Below are 21,399 nucleotides of genomic sequence, written 5' to 3' on the forward strand. Positions count from 1 at the left end.
GTGTGTGTGTGTGTGTGTGTGTGTGTGTGTGTGTGTGGTTTCCAGTAGATAGCTAAATTAAATCAATTACCCCCAGAGGAATGACCTCACCACTGGTTCCTGGAGCCTAAATGGGAGTCTCCGCTTTCACAGAGAGAAGACCAACCTTGCGTCTGTCACAACAGGACAAATTGGCTCAGATGAGGATTCAGTAGTAATGTGATGGGACAATGTCTGCACAGTTCAGCCAATCAGATCACTTTAATACAATCAGTCTGGGTGCAACCTGCCGCAACACATGGCTGAGTAAAATCTAATGTGCGTGTTGAGAATATAGGGCATGTTCAGGTGAACCTCTGTATCAGTGCTTATGTTGTTTTCCCGTAATGACTCGTTTAAGAATTGTTTTAATATGGTCCAGTTTTGTTTCGAGTAGTCTCTACTCTGAATATGTACAAGCGTATTGAATCGCAAAGCCCTGTTCACTGGTAACTTCCACATGATCTATAAGATCAACACAATTTTTGGTGCAACTCAGGGTCTCCTGAGTAGCACAACACTCACCATCATCAAGTGATGATGAGTTCGAATCCCAATTATGCCACAGACATCCATGGCCAGGAGTCAATGGAGCAAAAGTGGGTGGGAGGGACATACACTCTCTCCCCTATCAATCACAGCAACACTAACCAATTATGGGTGTGTGTGAGCTCATATATACGGAAGAGGGTATTTCCTCTGCCTGTGTTACAGTGCAATGTGTTGGAGCATGAGAAGCAGTTTGAATTGATGGATCAAGCACATCAAATACGTGGTAGGACAACATAAAATATATAGAAATACTTATAATACATGTTAAATGTTAAGATTAAGAGATTAAATATTGGATAAAATACACATTACTTTAAAAAAAAAAATTTTTTAATTTGTTTCATAATAAATAATAAATACTTTCTTTAATCTTTCTATGTAAAGGAAAAAATAGAAGGTTTTCACATAAATGAACATTACTATTCATACTGTTATTACTATTTTATGTATGTTCCTGGTGACAGAACATGTTTATTTAAAATGTTTGGAACAGTACATCCAGATATTACATCCTAAAGAAGAATCCCTAGCCAAAAACAAAGTAAATCTATGGATTGTAGGAAGTCTGGACCTAATTGGCGAATCAGCCTGCTGAGTAGTGTTTGTATGAGAAAATGTTTTAGATAAAATCAGTGTGCACTCAGCAAAAACCTGACATAGAGCACGGGAACACAAATCAAGTATGGCCTCTAAGTTTACACTTTATTTCATTAGAAAGTCATTTTGATTCACTTTAAAAACTACACGCAGTGCATTATGGGATTACTTGCGACGAGATCAAGACTAGGTCTTGTTAGACAGCATTTCAAACACTTCCTAAAATGTTGAATGTCGTCATAAAAACACTAACTAGGTGTGATCTGTAGCAATTTTGGGCAGAGTTTGTGAATTTTGCGGCTTAGAAATGTAATTAGTGAACTTTGCTCAAATAGTATGTTTGAAGATTAACCATAATCTTAATCCCATCAGATTGAATTAATGCACTGGATTATATGGGTGGGTTTTTACAGACGATTAGAGGCTGGTTTTATCCTAGCAAACACTTCTGTTGTGTTGGGGATTTTTTAGTAGTGATAAGTTATTTATTATACCTTTAAGTCTGTACTCTAAATTAATTTATGTACCTTAAATTATGTTTAACGCTGTACTATATCCACAAATCCAGGTGAAACATTCAAATTAAAGTAGAAATGTTGAACCACCTTGTTTAAGGGTACCAGCCCGGCAAATAGGAAAAGGTACAGTTTAGTACCCTAGTATTGTGAGTGAAGGATATCTATATTCCTGGACTGTACTGGAAGAATATGGGCTGAACTTTAGGACAAACACAGGACTAACTGTGTCCTTCTTTCTCATAGTATTAATAGAGCCTCCAGGGACAAGTAAAGCCACAGTCCTCCTAAAAAGCCATCTGTCACAGCGGCTCTACTGTTCACTGAACATGAATATGCAACTAAACAGGATCCTTTCAACAAACATTCCTGACCAATGCATTTATTCTGTCATAAAAATTGTTAATATGTGTGAATTTGACTTATGATAGAATGATCAAATCTTCCACAAGAGCACAGCATGCCTGAAGAAATAAAGCAGATCATGTACCGAGTTACTGCAATGTCAGTACGAAATCTGATTACAAGCCTCTATCTGAGTGGATCAGATAACAATGAATGGCTAAAAGAACTAACTCACATAGGCACTCGTGTCCGCTCCTCAGAAAGTTTGGCCAATCCCACATTCTTCTTCAGTCTTCTTCAGTCTTCTTCAGTCTTCAGTCTTTATTATAAACATACATAACAGAACAAACATAATTAGTTCTATATCCCAAGTAGTAATTTAACCCACAGAGACCCCAACTACAATACAGTATTTAAAGAAGATGAATGAACACAGTAAACACATCACACAGCAACATGTCCAGTATGCTTCCCTGTTAATCAACGTGGTCTTTCTTTGTTATGCGGCTTTTATATCTAACCTTCATTAAATCAAACTGTAGACATTAATACTGACAAAAATGTAACATTTCACAAAAAAGAACAATGCTTCAGAAAGTTTCACAAAAAAATTAGACATCACAGGCAAAAACAAGGAACTGAGACAATTTTTCACCTTGCAGCCTTTTTTTGGCAACTGTTTATTTGTGAGGCCAATTTGCATTTTTGCCTTAACTTTATTTTCAGAGTTATGACAGATGATGTCCTTTTGTACTTCTCATTTCTATGTTGCCTTGAGAAGGCCAACATACTGTTTTGCTTTATTAATTTATTTTTTAAATCTGCATTAGCTGCCAGAAAGTCTAAATAGGACTCAAGTCTCTACAGGTTAACATAAACTATATAGCCAGAGGACTTGATTGACATATTTGGTCATTTGTGAAAAATATTGTAAAGAAACTAAAACTTGTTTCGAGTATAAAAAAAAGAATGACAAATATATTTTTAATAGAACATCATAACTATATATTTATTTTATTATTGTAGTAATACTTTTTTGGGGAAAAAGTGCTTATATAGGGAAACAACATAAACACCATATCTCAAATATACCTTGAATATATTGAATTTATTGCATTTATTTATTAGATCTGCTGCATTAACAATAAAAAGTCTCATTTTATGCCTACATATTTAAAATAAATTAAAATGTTTAAATATTGTGTATTAAATATTATGTATTAAATTATTGTTTACATATTAATGCTGAGCCTTTATGTTTGTAATTGTCGTTAATATGGATGTATAATACATTAATTTAAAAAAAACAACTTAACAGAAAAAGTAAACTATCATTTATTCACTAAAGTATTAAAGTTTGAACCAGATATTTAGCTGAAAATCAGAGCAGCATAAATTAATAGGATGCCTAAGATTTAAAACCTAAGATGTTGTCAGTCAATATTAGTTCATTAGTATATTAGTATACTGAGGTGTTAATGTATATTAGCATACTGTAATATTATTATTATTAATATATTAGAATACTGTAGTGTTAATATATATTAGAATACTATAATATTAATATTTTTTTATATTAGGATACTGAAGTGTTAATATATTAGCATATTGTAATATCAATATTAATATAAACTTGGGTTTAAATACAATGTTGTGTTCCAGAGTACATATGAATATTTTGTGTGTGAAAATATTTGCAACAAAGATTAAAAACGAAGCGAGAACACTGAGCATCGCCTAATAAACAATATCTTTACTGTTGTTTGTGCCTGGCAGAAGGTAAGCCCCGCCCCTCGACACTTCATTGGCTCTCTTCGAGTCAGTCGCGAGGACTTCGTACGTGATTGGGCAGAGCCCAGCGAGCGGGTGAGATACGTTGCTATCACGCTGAAATGAAACCAAAATAACACAGAAAAAGAAACTAAATAGCCAGTAAATACTACGAGACAAGCCGCTGTCGAGTTACGGAAAGGGGGTAAGTATGTGAAAGAGCCGGCGCTGGCTGCTAATTTTACCGCCGTGGCTATGTGATATAGCAGGCCTGTTCTGTGTTTATTAGCTTAGCTTAGCTTTACAGTATGTCAGTGGGGCTGACGATATAAATAGTGGCGTCATGACAATTCAGAAATATCAGAAATAAATCTCGCCTTTGGAAGCTGAATGCGGTTTTTCTTGTCCCCAGAAAAAACTGAGTTACTAAAGGGTGAAGAAGAAGATGTGGAAATTAATGCAGCTGCCGTCCATTATAAGGTAAGGTATACCTAATTATAAGAAATACTATTATTATTATTATTATTATTATTATTATTTTAAGTGTTTTTAATAGTTTATACTTCAGTAAAATATCATTGCTGTTTCATCAGCGTCATGAGTGATTGCTTCAGTTTGGCTTTGGCCAGTGTTTCGCAATGAGAGCTCCTTAAATCCCTGTTATAAAAAAAACAAAAAAAAAAACAGTGAATTTTCCTTCCTTCAGCACGGAGTTATAATCATTCAGTGTTTCCTATGTCCAAGTAAAGTTCTGGATGTAAAGTATGAGTACACATGGAAGCCTGCTTTCTTTTTAAATACTCTTGCCCTCAGGAATCACAGTTTTGGATCCTCCCTGCTCCAACACACTTGATTCAGTAAGTAGTTACTGGGGGGATTTTTACTCCCCACACACACACACACATTGGTCACTTTTACCGATTTTCACCTACACTGTATGGTCAAAAGTATGTGGACACCTGACCATTACACCGATGTGGTTCTTCCTCAAACTGTTGCCACAAATTAGAAGCACGCAATTGTATAGGATGTCTTTGTGTGCTGTAGCTTTACAATTTCTTTTCACTGGAACTTAGAGGCCCAAAGCTGTTCCAGCATGACAGTGCCATAGTGCAATAGTGCCATAGTCACACAACACTGAATGATTTATATCGCTCCATGAAGGTTAAGCTTGGAAGAAGGTGGAAGAACTCGAGTGTCCTGCACAGAGTCCTGACCTCAACCCCACTGAACACCTTTGGTATGAACTGAAACTGGAGACTCCTCATCCAACATCAGCGCCTGACCTCAACCTCACTAATGCTCTTGTAGCTGAATGAACACAAATCCCCACAGCCACGCTCCAAAATCTAGTGGAAAGTCTTCCCAGAAGAGAAAAGGAGACCAACTCCAACTCCTTTTCGAGGTCTTCAGGACAGTTGAACACTCAGAGGAAAGCACTATCTGCTGTCTTCCACATATATGAGCTCAGAGATGTCCACGATTACTCAGTATCGCTCTGAATGACAGAGGAGAGAGTATGGTATTCCTTCCACCCAGAGAGTATGACCAAAATTGTGCACTCTTGGACTCTTGGCCACGCATGGCTTTGGCATTGGTCTCCTGACGATGGGGTGGGGTCGACCTCAAGGCCACAGGAGGGCAAACAGACATTTCGATTCGGTCCTGGGCTCATACACACTGATCTGTGGAATAGGTTTATTTTATTCAAATATGCTAGTCAAAAACAGCAGGTCTATCTAAAGTTCTTTTCAACTGCATGTTGTTCTAGTTTTTCTACCATCAAATGCCATTGCAACTTCGCTGAACATCCTGACCTAAATCACTAAGCCTTTTTATTCTCTTATGTCCAGTCTATAGGTGGGATGGTGTGTGAGAGGTGTCTGTAGCGGCAGACGGCAGCATGGCCCACTTCGATACAGAGTACCAGCGCCTGGAGGCGTCCTACAGTGACTCTCCTCCAGGAGAGGAGAATCTGTTGGTTCATGTAGCAGAGGGCTCAAAATGTAAGTGAACAGTCTGGAAGCAGCATGGTCACGATATGAGCATGATATCTTTATAGTTTTAGTAAAAGATATATTATAATAAAAATCATGTGTGAGGTTGACAAGAGCAGAAATTCCCTAATAAATGCTCTAATGTTGTAGTTTTTTCCCCTCTTTCTTCTCAGCTCACTGGCATCACATTGAAAACCTGGACCTCTTCTTCCAAAGAATATCCTTTCTGATCGATGAACTAAATGACCATATTTGTAAATGTTATAATTTTATAGAGTTTTGTACTCTGATTTCTATAGTAACAGCTAATTCGCAGGAGCTTGTACGGCAACCCTATGTAATTGTTTACATGGAGAAGATTTTTGTAAGGAGATATTTATTTGACCATTTATAGAAGGAGTCTCACCTGTTAGCGCTTTGCAACAGTCAGTATGTTTTCTGACATGGGAAAGTCTTCAGGACAGAATTTATGCTTTGTGATTTTCTCGGTAACATAAGCTGCGTTTTTTTTTTGTCTTATTAACCTTCAGAAAGAGGCAAAAGTGAGGCTGGTGACTGTTTATAGCTGCTGCTGTTTATAGATATTCCACAACATTGAATGAAACTATAGAAAGTATGATGCGTCATTCTGTAATAAATACAAATATTTTACTTTTTGGCAAATGGAATAAGACGTTGAAGTTACAAGAGAACTGAAACCACTTCAGGACGAGCTGGTGGTAACAGTAACTCCGCTTCATCACACCACTCTGTTGTGGATTATTTTTCATTTTAGTAATCTTTAACTGGAGAGATTTATAGCGATTTTCTTTAACTTTTGTCACGTCTATAATCTTCATCAGAAGAATGGATTCACTTGTATGCTTCTGGGGGAAATCTTTGAGCTCGTGTAAGTATAACTAGGTCAACCTGCTTAGCGAAAAACATAAAAGTGCATTCTGAAAGGTTTCGCCACATCCTTTTCCATTTTGTCACACAAAAAAAAGATGTTTACTTTGTCACTAGCTGCACACACACACACACACACACACACACACACACACACACACACACACACACACATATATATACATATAGATAGATAGATAGATAAAATCGATGATAATCGATTATGAAAATCGTGGTTTCATTATCTCATTATCGATTAGTTGGTCTGTGCGCGGCACGTTCCGAAAACACGCTTTGGAGAGTGAATACTAAAGTTGTGTCCCAAATGACGTACTATACACTTACACTATGCTCTACCGTTTAGTGCAGTGTTTCCGCAGACCCCTAGTGGTCAGTGGTGTATTTGCAGGGGAAAGTTTAAAAATGTTTAATATATATTTTTTGTTAAATGTATCAAAATATATTCCAATGAGATGTTTTAAAATTAATCAATTTGGTTATTCGCGTGCATTCACAAAGATCATGTTAGCTGAGCTGAAGATCGTTCATTGATGCTTTTATTATAAATGTATTTACAAATGAAATGATAGTTTGCAAAAACCTATGAGTGGTAGACAAGTTCAAGTGTCGCATTAATGGATAAAATAAACAAAAGATAATTCAGAGAGTCAAATTAAATGTCACACCAACAATAAAATGCAATTATGTGTTACTTTTTATAGATGCAAAAAAAGCAATGAATTAAACTACAGTCCTAAATGAATAATATGTATTCTGGTGTGTGTGTGTTGGGTTCTTTTCATTCTTATATAATTGGACAAACAGTTGTGTAACGTTTTTGTCTTAATTTTATATTTTTAACAGAAAGTTTGTGGATTTTATGGAAAAATGGAAAATGGAAAAATGGTACTGGAAGTTTGCCCTATATATATATATATAAACCTTTTCAATTTCATTTCAGGCAACTGGTCTTTGTGGTGACTTTCACTGTTTTTCTGGCCAACTGCGTGGACTACGACATCCTGTTTGCCAACAAGTTTGTCAATCATAACGACTCATCCAAGGTGACTCTTCCTGATGCATTTCTTCCCGTGGATGTGTGTCATGCTCGGTAAGTCACTGTCATCCATAGGTAATGTAAGCTTAGTATTTTATCTGATAAAGTGTTCTTGTTCCTGTATTTTAGGATTCGTGATAACGTCTTTGTTATTTTCATTCTGGTGATATCTGGGGTGTTCTGGCTCCATCGTTTGGTCAAATTCATCTACAATGTCTGCTGCTACTGGGAGATCCGCTCTTTCTACATCAACGCTCTGAAAATGTCAATGGTGAGTAAGGGGAAGGGGTTCTAGTTTGAAATGTAAAGTTTCGTGGTATTAATCAGCCATTTAAAAACATAACACGGTGTTTATAAGTGAATTACGTTGATTATTTCGTTACAATGGCACATCTCAAGGGGTGGGATATTAGGCAGCAAGTGAACAGTCAGATCTCAAAAGTTGAGGTGTTGGAAACAGAAAAAATGGGCAAGCATAAGGGTCTGAGAAACCTTGACAAGGGCCAAATTGTGATGATTCGATGACTGGGTCAGGGCATTTTCAAAACGGCAGGTCTTATGGGGTGTTCCCAGTATCCACTGGTTAGTACCTACTAGGGATGTAACGATATATCATGGTACGATATATCCCGACGCAAAAATGTTACGATATGTATCCTAGAGTTATGGCGACTTTTTTATGATATGACGTCCGTTTTATCCTATAGTTTGTTTGCAGTCAAGTGATTCTGATGACGCGCAAAATTCGGATGGAGGGCAGGAAGTGAAAAGCAGAAGGGACGAGATGGTGGAAAGTCCGTATTGTACTGGTTTAGACACTATTACAAGAGAAAGGTATAAAAACAGAAAATCACAACATATGTTGGATGTGATCCTTATGTTACGAAGAGGAGCGATTTTCCTACTGAATTGAAATTCTTGCCTGCCTTCGAGGCGGTAGATATAAGCAACTTCCTTGTCCTCCAGACATCCTTTCACTCCAGAAAACAAATGAAAGCATACAAAAGTATGGAGGCATACAACTTTTTTGTTAGTGCTTGGGTCAATGACCTCGGTATGAAGGTGCTCCATAATGTTTATCGTTTGGTTTTCACCAGGGTGAGTGGCATTTCTTTTATTTATCCTGTGGATTAACCTAGCAACAAACATTCAACGCTGCTGCGTCTCTTGATGTTAGCGTTGTTTATTTTACATTATTAGGTTAAACAAATGGTCCGCCGAAACGCCACTAAAGGCATGGATCATCGCAAAACAATTACTTTAACTTTACAAAGTACCGAAACAGCTAACGTTACATAAACATAACATATGTAAGGTGTATTAACTTAGCTTTGACAAAGTGGTCACTGCACACACGAGCATTATCCGACTCGGTTCCTCCCGACCGCAGACGCATGTTTACAAACCACTTTTTCCTGCATTTTTCAGTCAATTTCTTGAATTTTTCCCCCTATGAACAACAACTTTTGGTACTTGATAAAAGCTCCTTGTGGTTTCTTGGTTTGATCGATTTGAGCAACCATAAACAACGCAAAACATAAGCATTTTGAGTTTGCGATACTGCTTCCTATGTAGAAAATCATTTCTTGTCCTCATCCACATTTTGCCACACAGCAATTCATTTCTTGTTAAAATTCAGTTTTATTGTTTAGTGACACAGCTAGTCAGTTGTTCATTTATAGAAGGTTAAATTACATCTTGAAATATTGTAAATTCTTTAAGTTGTATGTACAACAAAGAAAGTTATTGAAAATTGTTAATGTTGTGGAAATAAGTTTCAGTTTAATTTTTTAATTTTGTTCAAAATATCGTGATACGTATCATAAAGTGATGGGTTTCGAAAAATATCATAATACCCAGTATCGTGATGGGTATCGCATCTTGAGCTGAATGTTACACCCCTAGTAGCTACCAAAAGTGGTCCAAGGAAGGACAACCGATGACCCGGTGACAGGGTCATAGGCGCCCAAGGATCATTAATGCGTTTGGGGAGTGAAGGCTAGCCCGTCTGGTCCGATCCCACAGAAGAGCTACTGTAGCACAAACTGCTGAAAACGTTCCAGAGCTGATAAAATAATAGATGATAATGGTGAGCGTGTTGAGTGAAGAAATCCACCTTTCTTGTGAATTCTTTCATTAAACTGCTGTTTTTTTTGACTGACAGGCAGATCTTCCATATTTCACCTGGCAAGAGGTGCAGGCGCGGATCATCGAGATCCAAAAAGAGCATCAGATTTGCATCCACAAAAAGGAACTCACTGAGCTGGACATCTACCATCGCATCCTGCGCTTTAAGAACTACATGGTGGCGATGGTGAACAAGTCCCTGCTGCCCATCCGTTTCCGTTTACCCCTGCTGGGTGATTCCATCTTCTACACACGTGGCCTCAAGTACAACTTCGAGCTGATCTTCTTCTGGGGTCCCGGCTCTCTCTTTGAGAACGAGTGGAGTCTTAAGTCCGAATACAAGCGCGGAGGAAACCGGCTGGACTTGGCTGATCGCCTGAGCTCCAGGATCTTGTGGATCGGCATTGCCAACCTGCTCCTGTGCCCAGTCATTCTGATCTGGCAGATCCTGTACGCGTTCTTCAGCTACACGGAGGTCATTAAACGTGAGCCTGGCAGCCTCGGGGCTCGCTGTTGGTCCCTGTATGGCCGCTGCTACCTGCGCCACTTCAACGAGCTTGACCACGAGCTCATGTCTCGCCTCAGCAAAGGCTACAAGCCATCGTCCAAGTACATGAACTGCTTCATGTCACCTCTGCTCACAGTGGTGGCCAAGAACGTAGCTTTCTTCGCCGGGTCCATATTAGCTGTGCTCATTGCTTTGACCATATACGACGAGGACGTGCTAGCTGTAGAGCACGTTCTCAGCAGCATCACACTCCTCGGGGTTTGCGTTACAATCTGCAGGTATGTATTGTATAACCCAGAGGTGTCCAATCTTATCTGGAAAGGGTCGGTGTGGGTGCAGGTTTTCATTACAACCAAGCAGAAGCCACGTCTGAGTCTATTGAAAGCCAAGATCAACTGATTAAACAGGTTGAATCAGGTGTGGCTCCTGCTTGGTTGGAATGAAAACCTGCACCCACACCGGCCCTTTCCGGATAAGATTGGACACCCGTGGTATAACCTGAAGTTGTTTTTTTTTTTATGCTTTTGTCTTACAGTATTGCAAACATATTCCCATTTGTTCCTCTGCAGGTCATTTATTCCCGACAAGCACATGGTGTTTTGCCCTGAGCAGCTGCTCAAAGTGATCCTAGCACACATCCATTACATGCCGGATCACTGGCAAGGCAACGCCCACCGTTATGAGACCAGAGACGAGTTTGCTCAACTTTTCCAGTATAAAGCTGTAAGACACGCCTATCTTCTTATGAATAGTGTTCCTCATATATGCAGAAGGATGCCAGATTTGTAATTTAAATGTAATTACATAAAGTTAACGTTTGAGTAATAATGAAATTATTTGAGAACATTTGCATAATCTGTGTTTCTCCTTTTAACTTTTCAGATTCATTTAAAAAAAAAATTATCCCCAGCCATATTTTTGCCAGTATACCTGCATTCAAGTATAAATAATTTTAAGCTCTATAGGTTTCCCGTTAACTCTGTAAACTTGCATTTTGTGTTTTTATGCCTTAGAGATCATTTGAAATTCCTCAAAAATTTTAGGAAGTGCATGTTTTGATTCTTTTCACATATTATAAACCTTTTAAAAATATTAATCATGAAGTGAAGTTCATTCTGAGAGACTTAATTAAATTCTTCTAACTTAACTAACTGCTCCTTTCCCTTCATAAAAATCTATATACAGTATGTAGACTTAAGAGAGTCAAGATAAATATTCTTACAACATTTATTTATAGATGGTGAAATCTTGATTGATATCTTGCGCAACTCTGGTAAAGAAACAGACAGTTAAATGCGTCATCTCCTCCTCTTCTTCCCCATCCTGTATGGCAGGTGTTCATCCTAGAGGAGCTGCTCAGTCCCGTCATCACACCCTTCATCCTCATTTTCTGCCTGCGCCGTAAATCTCTGGAGATCATCGATTTCTTCCGGAATTTCACTGTCGAGGTGGTAGGTGTGGGAGACACCTGCTCTTTCGCTCAGATGGATGTCCGACATCACGGCCATCCAGCGGTGAGTTTAGTGTCAGGTGACCTGACAGTTATAATACAGTTATAAGCTTTAAAGCCATTGAATTTAAATGGTTAACAATTTTTTGTAACTCCAAAGATCTGTTATATTACAGTATTGGTTCCAAGAAATGTAGTTGGTTTTTTTTTTTTGTTTTTTTGTTTTTACTACAATTAAATTATAAATGCTACAAACAGAAAACTTCACCGTATCAACAATTCTACATTTTTCTTTGTTAAATAATGGGGAAAAAAATGTAAAATATGTTTAATATTAGTCTTAGATTATGTGGAGTCCTTGTTGCAGATTGTCCGTTAGAGGAACTCTCATGTCTCTCACTTGTTAATTTGACTCATTCTGATCGGATCGTTCCAGTGGATGTCTGCGGGGAAGACAGAGGCCTCGATCTACCAACAGGCGGAGGACGGGAAGACTGAGCTGTCTCTCATGCACTTCGCCATCACTAATCCTCAGTGGCAGCCTCCACGAGAGAGCACACATTTTATCAGCCAACTGAAAGAGAAAGTGCACCGTGAGGCCACTGGGGGGCAGCAGGGGAACGCGACGGAAAACCTCACTTCTGCTCACTTGCTACAATCCGAGTCTGAGGTGTGTATGTGTGGAGTTTACAAACATGGGCAGACACTGAGAATTCGGTTTCTTTGGGAATAGGGGGAGAGTGAAACCCTATATCATAGGTTTCATTATATAACAATATCAGATATCATCAGAAGAGAATGTGGGTTAGGAAACTTGAACATGAGTACGTAGATACCAGTGCCAGAAAAGAGGGTGGGGCAAGTTTAACTTCATGCAAACGAGAGAAGTGATGTAATGTCTACCGGTAGGAGCGATAGCTGGTGGTACAGTTCATTTTCCCTCATTATGAAATATTATTTGTGTTTGTCAGCCCCTGAAGCAGCTTGAAATGTTTGACATACCCGTGTAGAACGACAGAGATCAGAACAGCAGTTATGGCTGCAACTAATGATTATTTTTTCAATTGATTAATCTATCAATTTTTTTTTTATACAAAATATTACAGCAGTAATATTTATTTACAAATATTTCTTTCCAGCATTTCAATAGACCAACTAATTGGATGTTACATTTATTGTCAGCTGTTTTTATTATCGGATCTGATCGGTTTTGTGTGTTAAGACGTCTGATTTGTGATAACACGCGTGGCTCTGCAAGGGTAGATATGTATTTTGGGTGGCTTTATTGTGTCCAATATAGAGAGATGTGAGCTGCACAAGGCAAAAATCACTGTAGGTGTCAGTGTTGGGATTTTCTTTATCGTGCTATGCAGCCATACCAGTATAGCATCAGTACTCTCCTACTCTGGAGTCTTGTGTCGTTTCACGTTTTACTTTTGTACAGTTTAATAGTTTCCATGAAGCGAGGCTAACCTGTGTGCTCTCAATCCTCGAAGCCTCGAAGTCTCATCGCTAACCTCCTGGCTGGACCGCCGTCCTTGGCCTCGCTACACCTGGGTCGAGACGGCTCCATCATCAATCACTTGTCGATGGGAGCGAGTGAGGGTGCATCGGCTCTGCGCTCCCTCTCCCCCCTCGGCACCAGCCTGCACCTGAGGGCCAGTTACCCGTCCTCCAGGCCGTCCCGACTGGACCACCCTGCAGTGGCAGCAGGCAGAGCCATGGCAGGCTCCGGGTACTCATTCTGCCATTTATTTATTTATTTTTGGCAAATGTTACACACACACACACACACACGTACAGCAGCTGTAGTCATTCCTTCACCAGCCAAAACTTTATAAGCTTTTCACTTGTAATGGCAAAGAAGTTGAGAAGTATTGTTTGGTATAGTTTAACTGACTGTATTTTAACATCTCTCTCTCTGTGTATCAGGACTGATGCTCGCACTGTCAGTTCAGGTAGCAGTGCTTGGGAAGGTCAGCTGAACAGCATAGTCCTATCAGAATATGCCTCCACAGAGATGAGTATTCACGCCCTGTACATGCACGAGGTAAAGCAGATGAGCAAACGAGCATTATTTTTGAAACACTACTACAGTAGTACACATTCATACAATCTCATACACGCATGCTCTAACCCCCTTAATTCACTTCTCTGATAATTTTTTACACTCAGATGCACAAGCAGCAGTCCTGCGTCGAGATCTCGCGCCACACGTGGCACAGGCAGGAGAGCGACGATAGCAGCGAGAGCGCCCATGATTACATTGAGGCGACGCGCAACCTGCCACGCTCCAGCACTTTCCCCTGCAACACCACTCCCAACCAGCAGGGGGCCACAGCCCAGAGCAGCATCAGTCAGTACGGGGGAATTACAGGTAACACAAAAATATCACAAGTCTGTTAAGTTGACCTGCTTATGTTTTTAACGAGTTTTAAATCACGTCTACCTCAACTAAACGAATATTTTCTCTCGTGGAGGTCCTCGGGTTCAGCGCACGGCCCGGATACCGATGGGAGGCTGGGAGGAGGAGCCTGTAGCAGAGGAGGGTTCTGAAGATGAACTCCCACCACATGTTCACAAGGTAAAAACATGACAGAGCTGCAAAGGCATAAAGTGCCACACATCTTTCCAGATGTTTTAACATGGCTTTGTGCCTGTTTTGTTGTTTGGATTTTTTTGCGCAGGTGACATAATGAAGAAGATCTCAGACCGTCAGCTTAACAGAGGAAAAACAAACAAAAACAAAACATTGAACACTGGAAAATGTATTTATTCACACTTTGACAGCACTGATGCTTAAAACCATGTGTCGCTGTAAAATATGACATGTACAAATGACATCAAGAGGAATCAGTGGGTAAATAATTATCATAATCATCATAATAGTCATCATCGTAATTGTTATCAAATGAATTACTCAACAGCATTTTTGAATTACTTGCAATTAAATGTTCGGGCCTGAAGTTTAGTATACATTTTGCTTGTCTAATGCAATGATGAAGAGATTATTTTAGCTAGGTGAAGGGGAAAAACAGTGTGATTTTATTATTTCTTTGTTATTAAGGTGTTCAGATTATGCAAATAGAGATGCACATTGATTATCACTCTTAAAACTAATATCTTTAATCTTCTGTTTGATGACTAAAAATCCAGAGGGAATCTGAAGATTAAGATTTATTTTACAGCCAGGTGCAGGTTTGAAACTTATTCATCAAAGCATGGCTGTGACAAAAGCGAAACAAAACACGTACACTGAGACCTGCATGTTCTTTACTCTCTCTAAAGTTTGCACACATGAGAATGCACTTTAGCGTTTTGTCAAATCCAAAGGATGTTTTTAGCATTTTTTTTACCCCCTTTTGTGCCACAGTGTATGTATGTAAGAACTCCAACGTGGGTTTGTGGTTAGAGAGGGAACTGGTGCTCGGGTAAATCATAAAATATCGTAGTGATTTAACAAAATGGACTCAAAGACTGGTGAAGCTTTGAAAATCATTGCCATAGGAAATGTTTTTTTGTTTGTTTTTTTCATGTACAGATATGTATAAAGGAAAGCTGTATTTGTGCAAAAAAAAAACCCCTCCGAAATGCATCTGATGCATGAACAAGTTAAATCATTTTGTGAACTAACTTATGAGCTATACATGTACATCTTTGCATCATTTATTTTGCTCTTTTTATAGACTTGACTTGAGTTGTAATAATGTAAATTTGTACAGCTGTAAATTCATTATAAGGAGGTGTTCAATAATTTGTGCATTCAAAGCTGTCTTCATGTGGTGAAATCTTTCCTTAACTTAATTTTCTTTTATCTGTAGAGTGATTTTAACTACAGCTTTACAGAAATCAGGAGGTATATTTACAGTGCCTTGTATATACATGTATTCACCCCCTTGAACCTTTTCCACACACTGAATACTTATGCAGCTCACAGCTGCACTATCGACATGTTCACACCTTAATCACACTATCTCACACGTTGTGTGAGAGTTTTCACCGCATTTTGCGACAGGAGACGATCACACACGGCAGTGCTCAACTGTTTTACGACAAACAAGAGAGCACGACTGCGTCCCAAATTGCGTACTTAGCTACTGTATAATAGGTGAAATACACGCATTTCTATATACTATATATTAGGTACGTACGTGGTTGGGGACACAGCCCACGGCTTCAAGCAGTCTATTTGCACGTACAGCATGATACATAATTAACTGCATGTGAAGCGTTCATAAAAATTAAAAATAAAAACACCCAAAACTGTATGCTGTACCATAACAAAGACGAAACGTATATTGATACGTGGAATTCTGGCGGGAATGTTGGACGGCATGGTGCGGTGACGTAATGACGTGGGTTGTTAAACGATCTATTTTCTATAACATGTAAAACGGGAACATGAAAGAAATATTGTAAAAGCAACTCATGTAAACACCTTAATCACAATATTGTCTTATTCAGAATAAGGTCAATAATTAGATTACTGCTGTCCATGTAAACATAATCAGTATATCTGTATTAAGTAAGCCAGAAGTGACAGTGATGAAGGAAAAACTCCCTGAGACAGAAACCTGGAGCGGAACCAGACTCAAAAGGGAATGCGTCTTCTGGGTGATACTGGATGGTGGGATTGTAAATCATTACAGTATACAGGTGTAAAAGAGTAAGTGTGGTGAAAGGATGTTCAGTATGAGTAGATTGTGAATCTAAGGGTTAAGGTTTATCAAAATTTACATAATAAATAGGGGATAAAAGTTCAAATTTATTAAAGAGCACTGAAAAGTGTAAATACAAAAGGCTATATGCAGTGATATTTGCAAAGAAATTGTACTACAACATAAAAAGTGAAAAGTTTGTTCGCCCGAACAGGGACTTGAACCCTGGACCCTCAGATTAAAAGTCTGATGCTCTACCGACTGAGCTATCCGGGCTCTGAACTGAGCTCTAATGACCACACTCATGAACTCCTTCTTACGCTTACGTGAACGATTGCGTAATAATATTTATCAGATAAGGTTTTATTGTGTCAAGACTGCTGACGTAGTTATGTTTTTATGTATAAGAAGGGCAAAGTCCTAGTGGACAAAGTTACTCACTGAAAGTGTATTTTCATTTAACTTTAACACGTCTCTTAAAAGTCAAAGTATTATAAGATCTGGCACTAGATTAAAAGCTTTCAAACATTTTCAGACATGGGGACTGATTTCTGTGCACATTCCTGTCCAAACGGAGAAACACAGTAGACACAGACTTGAGCCATTTTTGCTAGCTAGTGAGAAACGTCCGCCATATTGAAAAGGGTCTCAAGTCTACCCGCTGTAACAGGGGGTTAAAAGTGAAGCCAAAGTGCTTCTGACGCCCTCTAGCGGCTGGCTGCAGTAGGATTTTTTACCCCGTCCATGCCCACGTTAGTCTTTGGTGTAGGTGGCACATTTTAAATAAAAGTTACATGTCATGAATGATTTTTTTACGTGTTGTCATTTTCACAAGCTCAGCTGTCCTCGATAAAGTCCCATGAAATTTTTCCTTAGCATAAATGAGAAACTGTAGGGTTCTTACACCTTTCCCAAAGTCAAGTTCAAACATTCAAGCATTTTCAAGCTTTTCCAGCACCTTACAGCTGTGGTAAATTACATATTTACACACATCCATGTACTTCTTCATCACATTAAATCAGATATTATTGTGCTATTTAAAGAAAAAACTAAATGATGTTTAACTTCAAATTTTTATATATTTTTTATTTTTAAATATACTTTATGTAATATTAATTACTAATTTAATAAGATATTCAACAGAATTACAGAAGCCCTAAGCGGCCATGCCTTGTTATTATTTTCCCCTTGTTTTCTCATGATGTCGACTTTATTTTTCTGTGTACATAACATGTTTTTATTGTTGAGGAACATATTTGTTTTTACTTTCAGTCAAGCTGAAACAGCTGTCAGTCAGTACGTTTACATGGACAACAATAATCCAATATTAACCTGATTAAAACAATACTGTGATTAAGAAACTACCATGTCATCCGCAGTTTTTTATTACCTTAATCCTATTAAAGTCATACTCGAAATAAACACAAATCGAATTAAGACATGTGGAGTATTCCTGTTTTAGTCTCATTATCGAAGTGCATTATCGACATGTTCACACCTTAATCACACTATTAACGTCGTGTGGAAGTTTTGACCGCATTTTGAGGCAGGACACGTACACAAACGGCAGTGCTCAACCGTTTGATGGTAAACAAGAGAACAGGCTGCGTCCGAAACCGTGTATTTACCTACTATATAGTAGGCGAAATACATGTATGTCAGCCCAACGCTTCAAGCAGTCGTCTATATGCACGTACAGCATGACAAATAATTAACCGCACTTGAAGCTTTCGTAAAATTAAAAATAAAATCCCCCGAAACTGTATACGGTACCATAACAAAGACGAACTGTATGTTAATACGTGAAATTCTGGAGGGAACGTCGGACGGCGTGGCGTGGGGACGTAATGACGTGTGCCGCTAATCAATCTATGTTCTATAACATGTGAAACATCAACATGAAAGGAATATTCTAAAGGCAACTCATCTAAACACCTTAATCACAATATTGTGTTACTCAGAATAAGGTCAATAATTAGATTACTGCTGTCCATGTAAACAATAAATCCCACATTAGTGCCGACACTTGAGAAGGGGACACCCCTCTCTCTCAATCTCTACAGCTGGCAATTATTACGTTTATGATGGCGATGGTGGAGACTATAACATGCATTCAACACCGTGTCCCATTAACAAGACGCGAGATTTTCTCATGATAAAATGATCAAAAGATCACAAGAAAACAATTATCATGTTATGTCGAGATCACGAGTAAATGAAGTAATAATAATAATAATAATAATAATAATAATAATAATAATGCATGGCCGCTTAGGGCTTCCGTATTTAATAGAATATAAAGTATTATTTCATTACAGCCAAGATACAATAAAGTGTAAGCATCCTAACTGTAAAGTTTGGGTGTAATTTTGCGGTTGTCCAGCTCAGCTTCGCAAAATGTTGTCACCTCCCATTCTGTTCCATTTAGTGATGTGTCATTTGCCTACGAGTCGACTCTAATGAACCGACACCTTTAAGTGAACGATGGGAGCCTCCTCCCGTCCGATTTAGGTTTTTTTTGTAAATGAAAACAAGACAGAATAATAGGATGATATTTTCACCATACTGCTCGACCACACCCACTCCATGCACTGACTGAATGTTGTGTTGACGCATGTGTGTGTGACAAATCACGTGTGATAACATTCTCCCTTTTAATACATTTAATACATGCATTTTAATGAGAAAACAAAGGCAGAATGTAGAATTTGTAAGGTAAAATATGACCCCGAGCAGGGTTTACTGACAACCTTCCCAGCCATATTAGAATTACAGTACATCCAACAGTGCAGTGTGATTTGTTTGGAGTGGTTTGAATTTTGGGTAGTTCAATATAAGTAAACGGGCAGTAGCCTACACCTGCGTAAGTGTTTGAAGTTTTTACATTAGTTAAGGTTTTTATGCTAAACATAATTCTAAATTATGTACAATTAAAGCTTTGGTATAATTACATTAAATATTCTAAGTGCTAAATTTGGCTGATTTATAAAAGACAGAAGTGGTACTAAATGAAGAGTCGTTTGTGAGCCGGCTCTTATTGCTGAGCTGAATCGAATGACCTGACTCACCAAAAAGAGTGGGAACTCCCATCACTAGTTCAATCACAAAAAGACTGGCAGATTACAGTAGTGATGGGCAGTTCGGATCATTTTACTGCCTCGGATATTTCAGTCTTGTTCAGCAAAATGAACGAATCTTTTTTCTAGTCATTTTGTTCATGGCAGCAGAATGTAATTAAAATGTTACATGTTAAATTCCCCAACACATCTAGTACTTAATAAACTACAAAATAAACTATAGGCAAATGCAGCCAAGACCAAATTATGAGAAACAGAAATGGCTAATTAATAGCTTAGCCGGTCTTCGGGTTTTGCAGTGATTCACCTCACCTCCGTTCCCTCCAAACAGAAATGATTAGTTCACCTCTCTTCGGGTTCGAGTCGTTCATCACGTGACCACCCCATAGGCTGAATGCAGTGGGGCTGTGACATGATGAACAAAGGACTCTAACCCAAAGACTTGAGACGTGAACCAATTTCTGGTTCCTGTACAGAACCTATGGGGATGTTGCTGCGCGTGTGCGGTCAACACAAAATGACCGAATCATTGAGACGACTCATTGTTCCCAAGTCATTGTTCATGAACAAAATCACTAAATCACAGTAGAGCCACACGCGCAGACTCGGAGCGGGAAATCATTACAGGCCACTTACCTTCATTTTATGCAAAAGGCAAAAACAATCAGGGCCTCTCAGTCTTATTTGACCTAAAGAGCAAACCATGTAGTCGGATAACGAATCATGGAAGCAATGGAATTAGTTTCAAGCACTTCATCCAAAATTCAAGCACTTTTCAATCTGTGATTACACCACATTAAAATTCGAGCATTTCAAGGATTTGAAGCACCCTTACAAACCCTGAAAGTCACTTCAGTAACTTCTGTTAAATATTTTGGCCTTCTCAATTGCAGCGATGCTGCTAAATAATTACCCCCCCCATAGATGGCAGTCACAAGTACTTCAACTTCCACCTCAGAAAGTATTATTCTTTGACCATCATTCAGTAGCCATTTTGCACTTTCCACTCTGTGAACGTGGCCTTTCATGGGTTTTTGTGGGTGTCACCAAATGCAAATCAGCTGTGGCATACATACACTCATTAATATACAGATGATTGCCATTTATAAACACAAATAAGCATACAAAAAAATAAATAATTTACGAAACTAATTGTGGTGTAAATTTTAGTTTGGGTTTATGCAAACATTTACACACGTTACTGGAAGATTGATGAATGAGGCCCATTGGAAATAAAATGGTGCAATAGTGTCCATTCACATATACTCTACCGTCAGTAGGTCTACACCCTGAAATCTCAACTGTACCTCAGTTTTTCCTCGAAAACTAATTTAGCTTGCTGGCCAACACGACAGAGGCAACCAGCGCTCATTCCTAAAATGCACTAGACTTAGGAATGAACAAAAGCCTAGTTAGTCACACCAAGATTTTAGTTTTAGAAACAGCAGCCGAGAGGAGAGTTATCACTGAGAAACAGCAGCTCAAACAAGTTTAACGAAAAATGAGAAACATGATTCTAAACCGCATTAGAGCTGTATTTTTGATTGAAGGCATTGATTATAGTTTTTCCTCAACACTCTGAAAACACTTTTAAAACGTTTGAGTTCCATTACACCTTGAAAATATAGCATGTATAACAAATAAACGTGTAGACTTGAATTTAAACCATCTGATTCAACCATCAGACACGGACCACCACAACTCTTGTGCATTGATTCATAAATGTCTGCTTCCTAGTTAGCGCACACACGCACACACACACACAAGGTTAACTAGCCAGCATCTTTAACCGGTTATCCCCACTTTAAAACCTGGAGCTTCCAGACACAACAAACATGCC

General features: G+C 38.6%; 1 protein-coding gene and 1 non-coding gene across 3 annotated transcripts; one reads left to right on the top strand and one right to left on the bottom strand.

The window, feature by feature from the left end:
* Nucleotides 1-3,847: 3,847 nt before the first annotated feature.
* atg9a (ATG9 autophagy related 9 homolog A (S. cerevisiae)) lies at nt 3,848-15,597 on the top strand. 2 transcript variants are annotated; one of them, XM_017482364.3, is made up of 17 exons: nt 3,848-4,002; nt 4,210-4,277; nt 4,611-4,654; nt 5,651-5,803; nt 5,968-6,011; nt 6,619-6,683; nt 7,644-7,793; nt 7,869-8,010; nt 9,904-10,652; nt 10,944-11,097; nt 11,709-11,888; nt 12,261-12,494; nt 13,321-13,559; nt 13,757-13,874; nt 14,000-14,201; nt 14,305-14,408; nt 14,512-15,597. In XM_017482364.3, exons 4-17 carry the CDS (start codon nt 5,701-5,703, stop codon nt 14,518-14,520), a joined length of 2,493 nt encoding a protein of 830 aa, XP_017337853.1. In that variant the 5' UTR covers nt 3,848-4,002; nt 4,210-4,277; nt 4,611-4,654; nt 5,651-5,700; the 3' UTR covers nt 14,521-15,597. The 2 variants fall into 2 exon arrangements, with proteins under 2 accessions (XP_017337853.1, XP_017337852.1); XM_017482363.3 differs by lacking the exon at nt 4,611-4,654.
* Nucleotides 15,598-16,685: 1,088 nt separating this feature from the next.
* On the bottom strand, nt 16,686-16,758 carry trnak-uuu (transfer RNA lysine (anticodon UUU)). The gene has a single exon. It is a non-coding gene; the product is annotated as a tRNA-Lys (tRNA).
* Between the last annotated feature and the right edge of the window lie 4,641 nt (nt 16,759-21,399).

The sequence above is a fragment of the Ictalurus punctatus genome, chromosome 12 (assembly GCF_001660625.3).
Source record: "Ictalurus punctatus breed USDA103 chromosome 12, Coco_2.0, whole genome shotgun sequence".
NCBI classification, from domain to species: domain Eukaryota; kingdom Metazoa; phylum Chordata; class Actinopteri; order Siluriformes; family Ictaluridae; genus Ictalurus; species Ictalurus punctatus.